Raw genomic sequence first — 21,479 nt, forward strand, 5'->3', positions numbered from 1 at the left:
ATAGATTTCAATGTGAAAGTAATAAATAAACTTAATTGAAATTAGAAAACTTATTTATAAGCCTTATCAATTAAGAATATTAAAAAACTACAAATTTAAACTATTAAAAACATTTTATTTATAGTATAGGATGCAAAATGCAAACGATCAATAATTGCACAAAAATATTATTTAAAAAAAACTAAATTATATTAATTTGATGGTAATGTTTTAAAAATAAACCAATTATACAGATATAAACATTCCAGAAACATACAAATAGGACTTTACAGCTATGACTTTAACTGGATCAACATTAGATATTCTTTAATTTTGCGCTGAAAAATCTTATTAATATTTCGGCACCACCAAAATAAAGCACATCTAACAATAATTTTACATACTGTATCACCTAAAGTGTGCGATGGGCAATTTAATATACCAAAGCTTAGAGTTTGTTTTAAACAGATTTTTTGAAATTTGTTGTTTATAAAAAATTCATGGAATTAAATAAAAAAAACAATTAATGGAACTAGATATTAAATAGTTCAAAAAATTCGAGATTCTAAAACATTAACGTTTAAGAGTGCACCATTGCGGGTTAGCATCTTTTTTTTAACCACTTATAAAACTTTAAATGTTTGCATTAAGCTTTGTTTGTTTGTTTGTTTACTGGAATTTTACTTTAAATTGTTCAAATATTCTTTGCATGAATCTTTAAGGCAATTGGAAGCTAAAAAATGTGAAGCCATAAAATTATTGACTAATAAATGTGTAGAATTGGCACATTTTTCTCAATTTGAGAAAACACCTCTCTCTATAAGTTTTAATTTTTCTTTACATTTTGTATATTTGACTTTTCCATGACGTCAAAGTATGATAATATAATAATTTTTTTTGCTTTAGAGTTAACTCAATGAAACATCCAATATTATATTCGTCTTATTGAATTTGTTTTTATCTTAGAACCTAAAAAGTTAAGAATATTGCTAGATTAGAAATATTTGGTAGATTCCTATTCAAAACAATAAAAGTTAGTTAGATAAGTAAGTTAAATAAGGGTTATAAATGATAACAGATATTCAGAATAGCACAATTCATCCTATATTTCTAAGGTATTTTGAAAAAATACAGGAATTTTTTATATTTCTTTGAAGAACATGGGAAATCTAAAGTCGATAATTTGCGTTGTGCCAAGCTGTATGTAAATTAATATTAAGCAATGATGCATATTTAGATAATATATGCCTTTGATCGGATAGATCACTATATTTTGCTGCATAAATTAACTCAGTATGGTTTTTCAGGAAGATTATTATATTATAATTTATTTGATTCCTACTTGATTGGTAGATCTCAATATGTCGAATATAAGGGCTTTAAATCGAAACTTTTTAACGTAACATGGAGTGTACCACAGGGCTCCTGTTTAGTTTTTTTTGTAAATGACTTGATTGAGTCACTCACTTGTCATAGGCTGGCTTTTGCCGATGATTTGAAGCTATATTTAAATGTATATGGTTTGGAGGATTGTGTTTTTTTTTCAGAACTGCCCAAATACATTGAAGGTATGGCGCGCTGTTAACAGGTGAGGCTTGAATGCGGCTAAATGTAGTGTGGTTAGTTACTCTAGATCAAAAACACACTTAAATTTTAATTACTTGATTAATGATACTATTTTGAGTAGATTAGAGCAAATTACTAATCTTGGCATCACCTTTGATTCTGATTTTACATTCGTCCCACACTTTAAAAACATAGTCAAGTCAGCTCTGAGAAGGCTTAGGTTCATAATTAGAAGTTCTCAGAGTTTCACGTTGGAATCTACATTAAGTCTGCTCTTCTCTTGGTTTATGAGATGAAAACTGAAGTTTGGCTGCATTATATGGAACCCGCTCTACCAGAATCATGTTGGTCTCCTTGAATCTGTTCAGCGTAGATTTGCTAAGTTTTTGGCCTTCAGACAGGATGGCATATATCCAGTTAGCGGGTTTGATCATCGGCAACTATTGTAACGCTTCAATCTACATCCATTACATCTCAGAAGAATGATCTTCTCTGCAAAATTCCCGCATGGGTTACTGAATGGATTAATTGATAGTCCTGTACTTCTTTCTGGTGTACGTTTCACGGTGCCTAGACTTAATGCTAGACATCCCCTAATATTCTTTCTGCCAAGGCCTCATACTAACATCCTGTTGAAATCGCTGCTATATACAATATGCGCTACATTTAATCGGATCTGTCACATGTGTGATATACATTTCTCTCCGGTTCCTGTGATTGTCGATATCTTGGAGGATCATTACTCTTGGGATTAAGACTCAATTATGTGTTTAAGTTATAGTTAGTAAGTATATTGCAGTTAATTTAATTTAATTTTGTTGAATATGTGATTATCTTGTTAAACTTTTATAATTGGGTTTTTATATCATATTAATAATTATTTGTTCTAATTTTTTGGATAACTTTTGTGATTGCAATTTTACTTTTTTTCTTTTCTTTTATTTTTTTTAGGTTTGTTTTGTGTTTTTTTTCTTTAAACTATATTTTTCATTGTTTTGCAATTGTTTCCTTTTATTGGGCAAGTTGTCTGTTAAGAAATAAAGGCTTATTATTATTATTATTATTATTATTATTTTTATTATTACTTGTTAGTTTTATTTTAATAAGAATATAAAGGAAGGGTTTTTATTAGTGGTTAAATCTGTAGTGGTTAGATCCTTCTGTGTATCCTATATTTTACATGACATGAAAACCTGCCTATAAATATGTATATTTTCACAACTTCTCTTAAAATTATCAAAGGCACAAAAAAAGCAAATGTAACTTAGATTTTAGATAAATTAAATGTTTAAAAACGATAAAAAGTAAAATAAATACCTGTTAAATATAGACCATCAATTATATGTCTCCTGTTATTTTCAGACAGATAGATTTAAAAAAATCCATATCAGTTCTCTAAAAATAGTCATAATAAAACATTAATGTACTAATTAAACACTGTATGAGTATAACTTTCTAACCTTCTACATTAAGAGTAGGTATTGCAGTCTTTTTCAGTCTTCTCTTGGTGTTTGGTACTTTAGAAGCGATTTTAAAATGATTATCACAAACATAGTACTAATTATAAATTTGGTCCATGGTTAAATTGATATAAGTAAGAGGTTTGATAAGGTAAATCCAAATATTGTACATCTCCTGGTCATTTTTTGGAAGCTACACAACATTTTTTGAATATAACAATAGAATAATAGTCTTAAATAGTCTTGAAATAGAAAAATAGTCTTAAACAAATGGGAGAAAATAAAAATCTTACCTAGAAATCACGGGTAGTATAAAAAAGTGGCAATTGCATATGCCTTGTAAAATAGGAGTCCAATATATCCAGGGTACAATACTTTGCGAATCTTTATAGTTGAAACTTTAGTTTTTACTATACAGATTATTAGTCAGAACACGAAATACAGTAGAGTCTCGATAACGTGAACGTCCAATAACGTGAACATCCCTAAACGTGAACAGCCTAATTGGTATTCAGCCTATTCTAAAACGTGAACGCCAAAAATATCTCGCCTCTATAACGTGAACAAAAAAATATTTATATCGTTTTACCGTTTCACCCGTAGGCATTGAGCGGCATTTCCTATGTTCCCTTTGTCGGCAACTTTAGTACTAACTTAGTGCTTTTGCATATTGCCGCCAAATTGTATATCTTGTTTGTACATGTTTGGAAGAGATATGAAATTTGCGTCTTATTCAGTGTTTGTTCGCCGATCAATACGAAACAAGCACGATGTCTATTAAGAAACTATTTAACTCTGGAAAAAAAAGCCCAACTCTTGTCCGATGTTAGTAGAGGTTGCGGAGTTACCTTTTTAGCAAAAAAGTATGGAATAGCCAAATCCGTGGTGTGTGCAATTAAGAAGAAAAAAGACCAAATTACTTCAACAGTTGCCTTGACTTTTTCTGGACCAGGTAAACGAACATCTCTTAGACCTTCTGAATATCCATTAATGGAAAAAGCTTTGTATAGTGGTTTTTGCGACAACGAGAGAGGAATGCACCAATAAGTGGTTTAATTTTAAAAGAGAAAGACAAATATTTTCACGAAAAACTGTACGAGAAAAATTCCACTTTTTCTGCGAGCTCGGGGTGGTTGCAAAAGTTCAAGAAAAGATTTGACATACGCTTCCTAACACTAACTGGTGAAAAACTATCTTCTCAGCCCGAGCTGGTTTTACCATTCTTACGTAAACTTGAAGAAAAAATCAAGGACCTAAACTTAGACTATAACCAAGTGTACAACGCCGATGAAACCGGCTTGTACGGGAAGCTTTTACCCGGAAAGACTTACGTATCCAGTGAAGAAAAAACTGCCCCTGGAAGAAAAACAGCCAAAGAAAGAATAACGTTTCTAGCATGTACAAATGCGACTGGACTACATAAATTGACTCATTTGGTAATAGGGAAAGCTAAAAAACCACGAAGTTTTAAGAACTCTTACATTCCTGTACACTACAAAAACTCACAATCTGCATGGATGACAGCCGGAATTTTTAAGGAATGGTTCAAAGAAATTTTTGTTCCTGAGGTAAATTTCCTGCCATAGCTATAAATTTCAAAATTAAATGTTTGTTTTAATTTTAGGTGAGAAAGTTTCTTAAGAAACAAGGTCTTCCAGAGAAAGCACTTCTTTTATTGGATATTGCCCCCAGTCATCCCCCAGTAGAGGCACTTTTATCTGATGATGGACTAATTCAAGTTATGTATATGCCTCCCAATGTGACACCCTTAATTCAACCTATGGACCAAAACGTTATGAGGTTGACTAAACTGCATTATCGCTCCATGTTTTTGGCAATGGTTGTAGCTAATAAATCTAAGGACATTGTTCCAAATTGTGTTTTTTCCTTTGAAGGACCAATCTGCAGCAGCGTTTTTGCGTTATAATAAACCTCGGGCAAATAACACAGTTTGTCATTTCATACATTTATTAAAAATGCCTAAATAAAACACTACTACAAACACATTTTAAATGAACTGTAATAAATTTAATTCTGGTTCAAACAAAGACAAATTATAGATTGCCAGAAGCATTCGAAAAGAACCGGCCGTTAATATGTAAATTACGCGTATGTAAAGGTGAATTTGTATCATCATAGTTCGCAGGGATGTTAACCCGTTGAAAACCACGCACTTTTTTCTTTGACCCAGAAAACTCTACTGCTCAAAACCTTAAAACATAAAAATAAAAAATCTCTTCTCTCCCCAAAGGAAGTTTTTCAAAAATCTTCAAACCGGCCGCTTTCTCGGATTTTCTTTGGCGGTGCGCTATAGTACGCTTCACTTCTAAAATCTTGGGTTTTTAAATTAATATTCATATAATACAGTTCGGTCCACTCATTACCTAACAGACATGAATGTCATTATCAAACAATACAACCTCAGAAATGCTATTTTAAACTTATCACGAGCATGGAATAAATTAGAACCAGCAACCATTAAAAAGTGTTGGAAAAATATTTTTGAAAGCCAATGATGATCATGAAGACACAATACCCTTGGCAACTCTTCGTCAAGAATTGCTAAGCCTGAATAGCATTGTAGAGACTAACCTCAATTTATTAGAAGAAATTGATCCAGGGCAAGACTTCGAACGTGGAGATATCGAAGAATGGAATAAAGATGACTTCGTTGAACATGATGAGAATTGTACTGCAGTGTCTAATGATTCAGAAACCGAACCAGATAAAGTCACTCACGTTGAGGCAGTTCATATATTTAACAGAGGTCTAGAATGGGCGGAGCAAAACAATGCCGACTTCGAGGATATTCAGTCTTTACACAAATTACGTGAATGTGCAACTATTCTTTCAAACAAACAACGTATCCGTCAAACAAAGTTAGATAACTTTTTTCTAAAAACAACGGATTAAATATAAATAACGTTCATTGTACTTACTTACATACATATACTTGCCTATATAATAAATATTTTTTTCTTTATACCATGTATAAACATATACATATACATTTTCAACTATGTATTACTAACTGTATAACATGTTTTTGTTTGATTTTCCAATAAAGTATATATTCAAAGTACATATACGTGTTAGTTTATCATGCGATTAACTTTATCCAGTAACATGAACTCCTCGAAAACATGAACACGGTCATCCCTAATTAGTTCACGTTACCGAGACTACTGTATATACACAAAACAACATTATCAATGTTGTACAGTACAGTAAATAGTGTAAACAAAACGTATATAAAATCACAAATACGGAACAACCGACTATTATTATTTCTGTAAACAAACAAGTCTGTGATTCACATAATTCGGTATCCAAAATTGGTGCTGCCATCTGTTATGAAGAAATATCTAGGAGAAGGCGACGCTAGCGCGCAAGTGGTTGCGATTCGATCTTTTAAATGTGCAAGAGTGCACATCTCCTTTGTTTTCTGTGGTCTGGACAATAGCCTCTTTCCCTCCTATTGGCAGTCGGAAAAAAAGTTGTTGGTCTCAAAGTACAAGGAAATCTGGCTGCCCGTGCACTTCTCCATCACTTTCGACATATCTTCATTCCCTTCTTGAAAAATGGTCTTACACTGCTCTTTTGAGATAGTTGGAAAGGTATCCCTCTCCCTGTCCAAAAGCACAGGTTCACCAGCTTTGTCAATGGAAGCAAGATTTGACTCTTTATAGACTTGTATTTTGACAAAAACATACATGTCCCTGCTGTTTATTTTTTAAGCTGGTAATGATCACCGACACTGCGTTCAGTAACTTCATTAAAATAGTGAAGTTACTGAACGCAGTGTGGTTTTGGAGAAATTGAGAACCCTTCAATTTTCAATTGGATCGCTATTTGGTTTTTTATATTCTGAATTATTGTAGAGTATACAGGGTATCATTGAAATGGTGTAAAATGTGATAGTACTCTTAAAAATAGTAAAAGGCAGGAAAATGCATATATTGTTCACTGAAAAGGTGAATTTAAAAAGACGTTTTTTTTTTTAAATATGTTATAGGCTTAAAAAAAATCACCTGCCATAAATATTGACTTTAAATCAAATGGTGATACTGAAAAATTGTAAAAATTGGAAAATCTGAAAAGGTAGTTTTTGCAGGGATGGGGGTAGTTTCGTGAATAACTTCTTGAGGTAATTTTTTTGCAACGTGGGTTCATTTTTTGAAAACTACATACTTCTTCCTAAAAAGGTACTCTTATTCACACATCGGTCAGAGCGACGGTTTTCGAGAAAATTGAAGGTAAACAGTTTGCTGTGATGGGTTGCTAACTGCTTAATCAACATAAACTTATGAAAGTTATGGCGTTACAAAAGTAATCAAGTAGTTACTAAAGTATTACACAAGACCTCTTTATTAATTGTATACCGAGTTATAAATTTCTTATGCAACACTTTAATATAGCTTTCAGATCACTCTGGCGCTCCCAGGCGTCATCTTCAACATTCAATGTTCCTATAAAATTTAAACAAATATACAAAAAGAAGAATGATTTGTTGGGTTCATTAAATCATTAAAAAAGAAATTAAATAAGTGGGAGGCACAGTGATATTCTTGTGGGACACCCGAAGTAACAATAAACTGTTCCGAAATGTAATTACTTATTAACTTTTATACCCAATACACCCGTACCCTTCCACTAAGAAAACTACGAAACCACTCGAGCATTGAAGAATGTAAGACAAGACTCGCCAACTTTTCTTGAAGCATCTGAAAATTTAATCTATCAAGGAAATGTCCTCTCTAATGCTTCCAACAACTTGATCTTGTAATTTACCAGATTATTTAATGTTAATGTCTCCCTACAGAAACCAAACTGATTTTATCGATTTCGTCTTTGTTAAAGAATGTTGTGTTATTTCAATGTAAAAGTTAAAGTAGATATATCTGGAGATGTCTTTCATAAAAAAGATTGACATTGTTCGAATATTTATGTTAAAATCAGTTATGACAAATAGCAAAAAGAAAAGAATAGGTACCATATTTAGATGATCTAGCATGGGTTTTTTTTAAGTAAGGGCTATTGTAACCTTACACTGTACACTAGTATTTTTCTGACGGATTTTAGTGATATAAATTATGAGTAGTAATTTTTATTGAATGTAGATGTTTTATCTAATTTGCACATAAACGCATAATGTTGTAATGTTTAAATAATAATATATATTAATTTACCATAATAAATATAACTTACCCCATAAAAGTTTTTTTTTTAATTTCAGAAGATGAAGATTTAATCTTGGTAAATGTTTCTACTGGTGAATATGACAGAGATATTCCTACAACCCATGGGGTAAGTTAATACTTAAATCCTAAAAACTACAATATATACTGAGAAAAGTCAGATATAAGATTCAACTTCTGCATAGGTGAACATTTTTTGGTACCTCCTATACACTAAGAGAATATTAATTAAAGTTCCTAATTGAGTTATAATCTGTTCATTGGGGTAAACAAATAGCAGATGGTTTCAACCAACTCTTTTCAAGAATGTACAGTAAAAATAAGAAGTTACTATCATTTAATAGAAGTGTAATAGTAAACTATCAATAGCTCTGATTTTCGATAAGCTATTTATAAGTTTAAACCTAGACTTAGCTTAACTCTAGAATCTATTGGACTGCGAAACTATTTTTTGTTAAAATATATTTGTACTGTTTCTTTTCTTCTCCTTATCTTGTTTCAAAAGTCCCTAAACTGCAGTGTTCCTGGAACTTTGGAAACCCATTTTTGTGGTATGTAATAAGTATTTAAATCATGTGATAACAACAAAATTATAGAGATAGATGTATGCAGTCGACCATTCCGAAGCTCTTAGATAACCCAATTTATGATCAAATCTATTCCTATTGTAGGGTACTCATTGTTTATCAGCTGCTCAGGCAGATCTACAGTGACAAACTTGCTGATATTTAAGCAGGATCTGCTGGATGTCCTGGAGAGGGGTGGCCGCAGGCCCACCGTGAGTTGTGGGGAGAATATCGGGAATTCTCCCGGGCCCGAGGTTTTTAGAGGGGCTCGGAATTCTGAGGTGGTGATTTTTTCTTTTTTTTCAAATGACATATTTAGAATTTTGTAAAAGTGTAAATATACTCAAAAAAAGTGTAAATACACTCGAAAATGTTAATTTACAGTGCATTCTTTTATTTTTAGCTCTCACTCCCACGATTTCCTGGTTTATGCACTTAAAAAGGTATTCACTTCGATTCATTAATGATGGAGTTCATTATTTGCGGATTAATAGTTATTTATAAGAATTTTTGAAACGTTATATTTAATATTGAACATTATTAAATGCAGGGTGTCCCATAACTTAGTTGACATAGAGTAACAGCATATTCTTTGGTTGAAAATATTACGACTTGACCAAATTTGTCTAGTGCGAAAATTGATAATAACCCAGACACAGGATGTTAAAGTTTTAATTTTATTTTCATTATTTCTTAATACTTCATACAGAAAGAAACATTAGCATAAAATTTGGCAATAGAGGGTTTTTGATTTCCAGAAACAAATTTCAATTTCAAATTTCATTTAATTTTCATTGAAAAAATTTCAGTTAAATTTCATTCAATCTTACTCAAGAAAGGAATACCTTTGTTGCGTCGAGAGCAACCGTTTCTGAGATAAACATTTTGAATGCTTCAATTTTTTGTTTTGTTTTGTTCAATTAATGAATAGTATGGAAATAAGTTATAGTCATGTATTTGGTAAAGAGCTGATACCTTATTTAATTGTTAAATATGTATTATTATTTATATATTATTTATTGTAATAAAAAATACCATAAAAGAATATGGACAAGAACAAAACGGTAATATCATTAGCAATAGATTTTTTTTTTTATCTTACAATGAATGCTGAAGGTGGTCTCCGCTAACTTCTATACACTTAGCTACCCGTTTATTGAAAGATTGCCTGATATTAAACGATATGTTGTCTCGAAATAATTCTGCTGGATTCTGCTTTTTCTCCCATATCTCCTTCCGAGTATTGATTGTGTCTTGATAAATAACTACTTTCATGTATCACCATATGGTAAAGTCGAGGGGGTTAAAATTAGAGCTTCGAGATGGCTAAGCCATTTGTTTCTTTTGACCGATCCAGCGGTTAGGATAAACTTGATCGTGATATTCCCTGACAGGTCTGGAAAAGTGAGCAGAGGCGCTACCCTGCATGAAATTCATATGTCTCCATAATTGCAAGGGGAGATGTTCCAAAAGCTCGATCAGCTTATTTCATAAAAGATCTAAATAGAGTTCGGTGATAGCTCTGTTGATCCCAGAAAGTAATTACCAATAATTAGCAATAATAGCACACCAAATCTTTATTTTGTTTTTGAAAGTTTTGAAATTAGAATGCCTTCTATTTAAAAACATACACATATCGGCGTGCTCTTCGTGCGTTAAAATTTTCTTGGGCACATACGCATATCAAGTCTTGCATTTCTAGGTTAGAAAAAACGTATCGTGGCATTATCGACTTTCAAAAGAATTTTTGCTTAGAATTTTTTTTAAGGGTTCCAATGGTTCTAATCATGCATCAAACTTTTTGACATAAATAATATTTGATATAACCATAACGCGGCCCCTACATTAATTTATTTCTGTCAAAGCCTGCTATAAAAATATTTAAAAATTACGTGTATCCAAAAGTTACGGTTTCAATAATGCAAGATGTGACGCTTTCTTATTTTTTTTACATGGGTTAGTTTTGATTAGTACTGCTTAGCTCTGTATGTATTTTCGAATAATTTACCTCTCGATAAATGAAAAACTGAATTTCCTTAGAAAAAAATGCAAATCGTAAATGACAAATTTTTAATTTAGGCCGCATTCAGAATTAAAAATTCAATTATCTCGAAAATGGTTCTTAGAGTAATATTAATTGAAAAGCTGAGATTTTTATAGAAATCTCACATACACTGAGGCACATAAAAGTTTTACACGTGTTTGTCAACTTGGAGTGTCGCTGACAGTGCCCTCTAGATGTACACAAAAATTACCTCTCGTCCCCCCAAAAACCCCTTACTACCAAATTTTGTGCTGATATGCGACTTTTTGAAGGACTTAAAAAAATTAAAATAAAATTCAAATTTCAACACCCTGAATCTAGGTTAGTATCGTTTTTCGGACTAGAAGAATTTGATCAAATCGTAATATTTTTGAGCGAAAAATATGCCGTTGTTCTGTGTCAACTAAATTATGGGACACCCTGTATACATAATTAACACATTTCATGATTAGTTTTATTCACTTAAATAAATTATGGATGTTTGTATAGAGGCCCGTAAATTTTTAGACGCGGGCCTGGTTTTCTCTCGGCCACCGTGGCCGAATGGATGTGATATATACTGACTTTTTGAAGGAATTGACCATCGTATTTTGCAGAGCCAGCTTAGTCTTTCTGGATTTTTCAGTCATATGGTCAATTTGTTCTCCAGTTTCCTGTCAGTATTGATAAAATTATAAGATTTATTTTAATGATCTATATCAATTCACACATAAATATTCTAATAGTTCAGTCCCCTACAGTTTTGGGTTTTCTTTTAATATGTGATATTTGGTATTTAAGGTTTATTTTTGGGTAGGTTAAACTGTAATAATATTGGTAATGGGGTTGGTAATGTTCATTAAATAAATAAAAAATAAAGCATATTTTAATAAGCAGAATAATATTTAGGAAACTATACAAATATATTTTACCAATAGAATGTATTTTTCTCTTTTTTAATACACATAAAGATTTCTACGCTTGCTTCTTGGCATTCATACAATTCACCCTATGGCACCCAATGGCACCCTAACGTAGCATACCATTCTTAGAAAAAATTCAGGAACATAATCAGAACATAAATAATTAATAGAGATGTGAAATCCCTAGTTAACCCTCAATCTCAAAATTTAAAGTCATTCAATTAAATGACAAATGATAGTCCTTTAAACTAGCGCTTTTGTGTAATTTGCTAATTTTTCTACTTCATTATATTTTTTTTCAGTACCTGGGCAAACTAAATCCACTTAGTGGATACACATTGTTTGAAGAAGGAGATGTATTACATAACATTTTCTCTATTTACACAAATACTTTGGTGTTTCCTGGTTTTACCTTGCCACTGGTCATGAACAACACGTTTGAAAGCAGAGTTTTAAAAAATTTTATGAATGAAAACAATAAAGTTTTCGTTTTATTATGTGCCAAGTAAGTAAACAGTTTTATTTTTTGGGAGGATATCATATTAATTTTTATTGGTTATTTTTTAGTTCAGTATATAATGGTTTTTATGAATATGGAGTCACAATGGAAATATTTGAAACAAATGAGAGAAACAATATGTTGCATATAAAAGCAAAGGGAAGACAAAGGTGCAAGAGGGTTACAGGATCGAGAATTGATAATGTTGCAGGTAAAACTCATTTAATTTTTGAAAGATATAGCAAATTTTCTTTTTGAACTAGAAATTAAAATAAAATAGTGCTTCTAAATTTTGTCTTTTTAAATGAATTTATAGTATATAGTAAATGATAATACTACTGTGATAGTAGATATGGTTCCCTCTTTTTTCCCACAGTCTTAAATTTTATTATGTCTTAGATAGTTTACAGGATGTCCCATTTTGGGTACTTTTGCGGGATATCTCCGTTATTTTTAGATATAGAAAGTTGTGGTTTTCGCGACACTGCGCTACTTTTCCATAAAACTAAAGATGCTGTCAACAAAATTTTCATAGCTCTTTTAGTTTTTAAGATACAGGGCATTTTTGAAAATTTTGCATCTTGGAATCCCCATCGTATCTCCGCTATCTTAAAAATAAAAATTCATTCTTATAGATTTTTTTCCGTAGAATCTATTGGTGTAAATTTATTTTTTTTTAATAATAGTTTCAGAGTTATAACCCAAACTTATGTTTCTTTAAATGGAACATGCTGTATATTTATAGTTCATAATATTGGCCTTTTTTACCTTTTTAAAAATATATAACAGTATGGACTTATTTTCAAAAATACGCAAATGAATTGTTAAATTAACATGTTTCTTTAAATGAATTTGTAACATTGATTTATGTCTTACTATTATCTAGCTTAAGTTTTATTAATATTAGTATCTTTTGTTTTATTTTATTTTTGTAAAATGGGTGGATACCGTTAATAAATAAATAAATAAACTAATGTCAACTATCTCCGGGTTTTGATTGACATTTCTCTGTTTTTGAATGAGTTTATGCTCCAAAACCTATTTATTTTCGTTATTTGTGAATTTTGACAAAAAAATTGCAGCATCTGAAAATTATGAAAAATATGATGTGCTTCTATGTATTCTACAAAGCAATGAAAATGCTGAAGAAGCTTCGGAACTATATTTTCATAGTAAGTTATAATTAACTAATATTTCAGGTAATATATTTCAGGCGTTTTATAACTACCTACCTCTAACTTTTTTTAACTTGTTTTATAACTCCTAAAGGACAAATTACTTGAGCACGGATCTTTTGTTCAGCCGCGTCCTAAAGCATACAATAAAGAAAATAGCAAAGAAAAAGAAATAGATGTTTTAGGTTATATAGAAGCGACACCGTCGAGCTCAGGCAGAAAAATTGAAAAAGAAATTGGAGTGCCAAAAACTGACGCACAACGGATCTTAAAAAAATATAGGTATTATCCATACAAATTTAACATAGTTCAGCATTTACATTCTGGCGATGCCGAGCGCCGGACGCTATTTTGCCATTGGTATTTGCAGCAAATTGATGCCAACAACTTATTTGGCAGACTCGTTATCTGGTCTGATGAATGCTTTTTTTCAAGTGCAGGCATTGTTAACCGATATAATACTCGAAACTGGCATGCAGAAAATAGACATTTAATATTTGAAAGGTCACAACAAGGACGCTTTGGAGTGTCTTGTTTTATTTTGGAAAAACAAATAGTATATCGAATTTTTGAAGAGAGTCTTATAGCGTGTAGGTACCTAGACATACTTGAGGAAGTTATTCCAGAACTTCTGGAAAATATCCCTCTAGCCCAATATAACACTGTCTATCTATAACAAGATGGTGCCCCAAGTTATAACTCTGGGCATTTCTTGAAAATAACTTGCTCAAAGATGGATAGATACCAACGGACCTGTTCGATGGCCTTGACGGTCCTCCGATCTTAGATTTTTTTATACAAGATCAAGTGTATAAAAAACAATGCAACAATCTAATAGAACTTCAAGACGCAATTCATTTAGCATTTCAAAATCTGAGAAGGAGACAAATTATTATTTTGAATGCTATTTAAAGGATTACAAAGATGTGCCAATTTTGTATCAGAGTAAAATCTTTTGTAAAAATGTTGTTTGGTTACATTGTTGTTTTGTTATATGGTTGTTTTCTTATAGTGTTTAATAAATTTATATATTTGATTTTTATGTTCTTTTAACAAAAAAATAAGAATGATGCAATTCCCCATTCGTCGCTATTAATTTGTAACTTTATATTTGTCTATTATTGTTATTCATGGCCTACTATTAAATTATGCATTTCATTTAGAAAATTGTATTGCGTATTTTTGAAAAAAAGTCCATACTCTTATTTATTTTTGAAAAGGTAAAAAAGGCCAATTTTATGAACTATAAATATATAGGGAGTTTCATTTAAAACAACATAAGTTTGGGTTATAACTCAAAAACAATATACCACTAGATTCTACGGAAAAAAATCTATAAGAATGAGTTTTTACTTTTACAAAAACTTTAAAAATAACGGATATACGACGGGAGTCCCAAAATGCAAAAATTTAAAAAATGCCCTGTATCTTAAAAAATAAATGGGCTATGAAAATTTTGTTAACAACATCTTTAGTTTTACGAAAAAGTAGCACAGTGTCGCGAAAACCGCAACTCTTTATCTCTAAAAATAACGGAGATATCCCGCAAAAATACCCAAAATGTGACATCCTGTACTATACATACTATACAACTGAGCCCAAGGAACTTATTTCTCAACATGGTTACTACAAGCTTATTTTTCTCGGGTTTTAGGTCGAATAAAATTGATAACTGTGAAGATACTGGCTGAGCCTCCTATAATTGGTCCTTTGGAAGATACACAATTATTTTCTCTTAAAAATAAGAGAAAGTGGAAATTAAATAATTTTGACGAGCTGAATGAGTGTAGAAAATTTAGAAGGTAAATATTTTATTATTGAATCGGTTCTTTAAGTCACCAGAAAATTAAAAATTGCAATTCCTTTAAGGCCAATATTTTGGCATCTTAAAATGTTTACTGAGCAGAGATCAATTTTCTTACTGATTAAAGGACAAATAAACCATTAGGGCGGTACTACAATTATGATATATTATATTTTTTTAGATATCATGCAGCACAATTTATTTGGCCAACCTGGGTGTTTGAAATGAATGAGGTTTCTTACTACACAAAAATTCTGTTACAAGCACTCAGTTCGTTTGGGAGAGGTACTAAATAATAACAAATATATAAAATGTAACATAATAAAATTCTATTTATTATTAGAACTAGTGCCATCAGACCCAGAGAAACTGTCGTACTGGTTTGTTCAGAATTACCATTTAAATCACAGAGAAAGACTACAAATAATGGGATTGAGAAGTACTTTGGAGAGGTTGAAGTTGGAAGTTATATATTTAAGACTTGTAAGTCTTTTTTAGTAGTTTTTGTCTTTATATGGTAAGTTTTTGTTACAGGGAAGATTAATTTGCTGCAAAAATTGCGAGGTGGAAATAACAGATCCTACAAAAGTTTTCGCAATGTCCAAAGATGGTATACAAAGTAATTATGTTAACCCAGGTAGGTGTTAGGTAATTCTACGGATTGACATTTGTGTTTGGTTTTTCATATACCTACAGTTTCATAAACATTCCTACTATCGGTTTGATAAAGATCAAATCAAATATGGATTTGACACTGTTTTAGGTGGCCACGTTTACGAAACTGTAACTGTTTTGGAAGCAAAAAATTTTCAACTTCTTCTTGGGCCATCCAGACAATTTTCTTGGTTTCCCGGGTAAGTTACATAATATATTATCACTAAACAGCAATGTTATTTTTTTTAAAGATATGTCTACACATTATTTCTATAAAAAAGTTGGAATCTAAAAAGAAATTATTTGATGTGTAATATCTTCTTGAACATCCAGACGAAGAAAAACAGCTAAAAAACCGTTTTTTGTATCTTCAGTCGTTTTTGATTAATTTTTCTTGTTGGATAGCGATGAAAAAACTACTTCAGGCTTAATTTAAATTTATGTTATTTGGTCGGTAAAAAATCACGAAAACACAAATAAATTCATACATTTTGACCTAGTTGCAAAGGTTAAATTTTCACACACAGTAAAATTAATAACTAATTTTTAATTAAAAGTAAGCTCTTTTCAGCCTAATTTTCAATTATATATTTTGTACAAAATGAATTATATTCAAGAATTTGATTATTAACGGATAAACACAAAAAAACAAGAAACTAGCATTTAACACAAATCTAAAGTTTTTTTAAATTAAAAAAACCAAAAGGTTATGACAATTAAAAAATACTATTGTATCTCTCATACCTAATTAAAAGAAACAAAGTAAAAAATTAAATTAAAAATGTTTATGGAAAAACGGCGTTTCTTAAGTGAACATGTCCTTGATGCATGCTAATAATCTTTATTACAAATTTGCAAACTTGTAAATTCCTCCGATCATCCATTTTGAACCAATTTAGTTCTTTATACCACGGTGTAATGTGTTCATATTTTTTAACAACACATATTAACCGAACACAAGAGGTCTGAACCCTCTGTATACGAGATTTACTCTCTTGATTGAAAGTGCAAGAAGTAAGTAGCAGCTTCCTTTTTGTAAATGATTTAGCAATAGATAACGTTTTTAATCAACAATATTCCTTTTGAAATAAAGTTTTTGGATGTTCTTTAATACGTAAATTATTATCTTAAATTAAACCCAATTTTTTTGTTTGATCTACGAGATTAATTTTAGATTCATCAATGAAAACGTCCAAATTATTTTTCCAAACTTCTACTTGATTTTTATTTCTAAAAAACATAAAAAGACTTTGTAGCTCTTAAATAATGAATTAAGAGTCATAAGAACTTAAGTTTTTACAAACATATAAACCTAAATGAGTGTTATCAGCAAAAGCTTTACACTACCTCAATTATCTTAGATATCGGACATATAAATGAGAAAAAGTAATGGTCCCAAAATCGAACCTTTGGTTAGATAAAATTTGAAATAAATTTAAATGTTTGTTATTCATAAATACTTTTTGAGTTCTGTTACACATATATGATTACATTATATTAAGAGCTGTGTTATTAAAACCGTAATAACTTACTATCACGATAAGTAAGGAATGATCAAATTACTTTGATCATTCAATTAAGAAGAACTTGTATGGTATACATTTGTTAAGTATAAGTTTGTTCAGGCTACGAATAATATCATCGATTATATTTACAAGAGCAACAGATGTACCAAATTTTTTTCTAAAATCGCACCGTGCAATAGGAATAATGTCATTTGAAATGAAGTAAGCTATACATTTGTGAGTAGAAAATCTTTTTAAAAATGTTTGCTAGGACCAGAGGTATGCTGATTATCTACTTTCCGTAAAGGCTCTCCAATTGACATTTTCCATACATCTGGGAAGTAGCCAACTACAAGGCAGCAATTGATAATATGGGTGATATACCGGGTGACACAGACAAAAGGGAACACTTAATAACTTTTTTACTTTTCAAGATAAACAATTGAAATTTGGTGTAGCGATGGAATAGTCATAAGAGCATCTTTTGACATATTCTATAATTTTACATCACTTCCGGTTTAACAGGAAGTGACACTAACCTTCTTATTTTAAATGGGACACTTGGTATATTTTTACGTATTTCAATAAAAAATATTATTCTAAAAACAGTAATATTGTATTTTCCACTTTTTGTTTTATAGTCATAGAAAAAATCACTTTTTTAAATTTTAAAATAGGGTGCCATGAATGCGTTGAAAATTTTAATTTTTAATCAAGTAATCACGAAAAAATAGTTTTCGTTACGTTTTATGACTTAAATCTTTCACACGACTATTTAAAATGTCTAAACCACTAATTTTGGCATTTACTTAATTTTTTTAAATAGGACATTATTGGGAACAACCACTTTTAAAATGCGGTTTCTTTTTTCCAATAATTTGATATAATTAACTTTTAAATCGGTAGTCTTAAAAATAAAAAGTTCTAAATAACGGTTAAAGTTAAAATCAAGATCTATCAGTACAACCTTAAGCTATTTTTTGTTATGTAAGCTGCTACAAATAATAGTAGAAATATTCTATCCAAATAAAAAGAGTGCTGCTACACTAACATATATTCTAGCTCGTCTTCGTTAAAAATTATAATTGTAAAGCCGTTATAAATACAAAGCTTTATAGTATTTTCGTGGTTAAGTTTTTTAATTTCTAACCATCTACCTTGGGAGATGGCTTAATAGCTGTGAGACCATCGTCTTTAAGCAGCTAATCTCATCAATTCTTTATAGAGGAAAAAAAACATTGATAAGTTTTACTATGTTATAAATTCTTAGGATAAATATTGTAGCGCTTTTATCGTTCGTTAAGCTGTGGAATTAAAACAGTTGATGCACAAAATCCCTTAAGACTACTATAAATATTTATTTACACTGTATTTATTTACTACTATTTATGTCGATTTAAAAGTCGCGCCAATATTCCGATTTGAACTTGCCTCCTAGGCTGCTAGCGGCGAGGGCTGCTTACATACGGGCTGCTTACATACTCGCTAAGCCATGGTTCCGGAAGATTCGCTAACATTTCATGTGTAACTGCGGTTTGTCTGTTTGTGTCACTGTGCTGACTCCGGAATGACGAAAAACAGGCTGACTATCGCTACACTGTCCCCTCCCTAAACTCATTTGATTCCGGAAGGATCCCAAAGATGGTGGATGTCGATATCGGCATAGGTTTTCCTCTTGCAACAGGATCCCTCGTAGAAATAACAATCCTCGATTTTCCCCAGAGAACGACGTTGAGGAGTATAACAGCAGACCAGAATTTGGACATCTTTAAACGTGAAGACCACCTCTAATATACTGCGAATCATTCTCCAGTCCAAGTTATCGATTCCACATGCGAGTTGAGGAATTGCTAGGCTTGTTATATCCTCGGCAAGCAACTTCGCCTTTAGATTATACAAAGCGCCCCAAACATATAGGTTGGCATCCGATGACCAATACAAACCAGTTAGAAAATCTTTCTACCGTCTCTTCGCAGGTTATTTTGAGTGCTAAACCGACGCAGCTCTTTAATTTTTCTGCGGAAAACTTTAAGATATAATATTCCTCCAGACCTTTGTAAATCCTTAGCCACATAATGTGCCAGAGCAGCTCTCTGCAACTCAGCTGGAACAATAAACAGTATTGCTGCGCTTCACAGGTCACGCCATACCGACTCTATCGGCCATTATAATGATGGAATGATAGACCATGAGTTCATGAATTCACTCCATAATAAGTAGTCAGTTTAAGAGTAGGTTTCAAAAATTTAAGTATTAGTAATTATTGATCACCTTGTCTGTTAATTGGGCAATTTCCCGTTGATAAATAGATCCCGTCAGATTTCGTTTATTAAAGCGTCGCCGACCCTAAAGTCTTCCTGGTTTGGTACGCCTCATCCCATTTGCTAAAATAGTCCATCACGACCACGATGTACCTATTCCCTTCTTCTGATTCGGAAAATGGGCTGACAACGTCAATGTCAATCGTTTCAAAGAGACTTTGTGTCAAAGGGACTTGACCCACATTGTACTGACTCATCAAGGTCATCTGCTTTCACTCCGACCCATTACTTTATAAGCCGCACATACAACGCATTTTCTGCAGCAGTCTCTTACGTCTGCCTTGCTCTTGTCCCAGTAAAATCTTTTCCTCACTTCCCAAGGACTTTGTTATTCTAAGATGTCCTCCTGGTATACCGGCATGGATTTCCTCTAGGAACGAAATTGGCGAATTTAAACGCATTGGACATTTAGGCATAACGTTACGTCCTTTCCCCTTTGCCGTCGTGTCAGATATTTTTCGCCGCAAGAGTCCATCTCCCAATATGACTTGACATTGGAAGAATACTTGGCAACTTCTTCCCAAGTTGCCTTCTTCCCTTCCTTTATCCAGATTACGACTATCTAGATATCGGGATCTTTCTCTTGATTTCCTATTTGGTCATTTCATCGACGATGATGGTTCTGAGCATCTTTCTCCTCTGCACGCTGACAATGTTTGCAATCCTCTGGATAGGGTCTTCTTATGTGACTGACCCGCTTTGCAACATTTAAGAGTTCTATAAATTGTTGCAATGGTTACGAACATCGATCTTTTATTAAATTTCAGTTTCTTCTTACAATTACAATCAATACAATATTGTAATTAATACTAATAACAATGACAATAATAAGACATAATTTGGTGATAATTGAAAATCTCTTGATCTTCTCTCTCAAACACACCATCAAGCCAGTTTAGGCTAAAAACTTTGTTCACTGGTAAGTTGTTGATATGATAATAACAGAGTGTTATCATATAGCTGGTTGGTAACAGGTTTGTGTTATTAGTCTTCCGCCATTAAGGTCTGATGCTCAACTCTTTGAGCGATGTAAGCATTTTAAAAATTAATTTAATATATGACTTTTGAGACCGAGAGTTTGTGTTTTTTCGCCTTTTCAAATCATATTGGGATCTCTTTGAGCGAAGTGAACGAATTTTTTTTAACTCAACAGAACATGTTTTTATGAATTTTTGGTAAGCAATCATATTTTGGTTGGAAAAATACCATTACTACATTCACAGATTCCCATTTTTCTTTTTTTAAAGCTGATGGCAGAATAAGTTTGTCTAAGATTTTGTTCTATATTAAGCCGGTAGGATATCTATTTAGTTTTAGGTAGGTGTTTTGATCTGGTAAAAATGTGAAACCTTTTTCGAGGTATTCGTTTATTTCCATTGCTACAGTAACATTGATTTTCTTTTAACAAAATGTTTGTTACCAACTTAACTCAAATGTCTCTGAGAATCATCGTTTTTACTGCATTTAACAAAATTAGTTATTGTATTATTGCGTTTCTTTCATAACATAACATATTTTGCCCCTATAATAAGATTCTGTGGTCTATTCTCTTCATAAGGAAGATTAAGTTTGTTAAGGAGAGCCAACAAATCATAATAATTGTACAAATTAGTCAAATTAGACTAAAAAAAGCTTACTTATAATTGAGCATTTATTATTACTTTTACTCTGTGCGAGATTTTAATCTTTATAATTATGCCAAAATGTATGATTTTATTTGTGTTTTCGTGTATCTTATAAAGTCCTGAAAATTATCTCATAGAGGTCGAAACGTCTACCAAAATATATAAATCGCTCGTCTAAAGT

At 31.6% G+C, this 21,479-nt stretch overlaps 1 protein-coding gene across 1 annotated transcript in view; it reads left to right on the top strand.

Moving 5' to 3' along the window:
- LOC126738234 (protein cereblon) overlaps window positions 1-21,479 on the top strand; it is a 30,846-nt gene that overhangs the window by 7,719 nt on the left and 1,648 nt on the right. The window contains exons 2-9 of the mRNA XM_050443473.1: window positions 8,242-8,312; window positions 12,018-12,220; window positions 12,283-12,425; window positions 15,044-15,191; window positions 15,375-15,478; window positions 15,537-15,676; window positions 15,728-15,830; window positions 15,957-16,047. Coding sequence (XP_050299430.1) covers window positions 8,242-8,312; window positions 12,018-12,220; window positions 12,283-12,425; window positions 15,044-15,191; window positions 15,375-15,478; window positions 15,537-15,676; window positions 15,728-15,830; window positions 15,957-16,047 — 1,003 coding nt within the window. The remainder of the gene's footprint in view (window positions 1-8,241; window positions 8,313-12,017; window positions 12,221-12,282; window positions 12,426-15,043; window positions 15,192-15,374; window positions 15,479-15,536; window positions 15,677-15,727; window positions 15,831-15,956; window positions 16,048-21,479) is intronic.

This window comes from Anthonomus grandis, chromosome 7, assembly GCF_022605725.1.
Source record: "Anthonomus grandis grandis chromosome 7, icAntGran1.3, whole genome shotgun sequence".
In the NCBI taxonomy this organism is placed as follows: domain Eukaryota; kingdom Metazoa; phylum Arthropoda; class Insecta; order Coleoptera; family Curculionidae; genus Anthonomus; species Anthonomus grandis.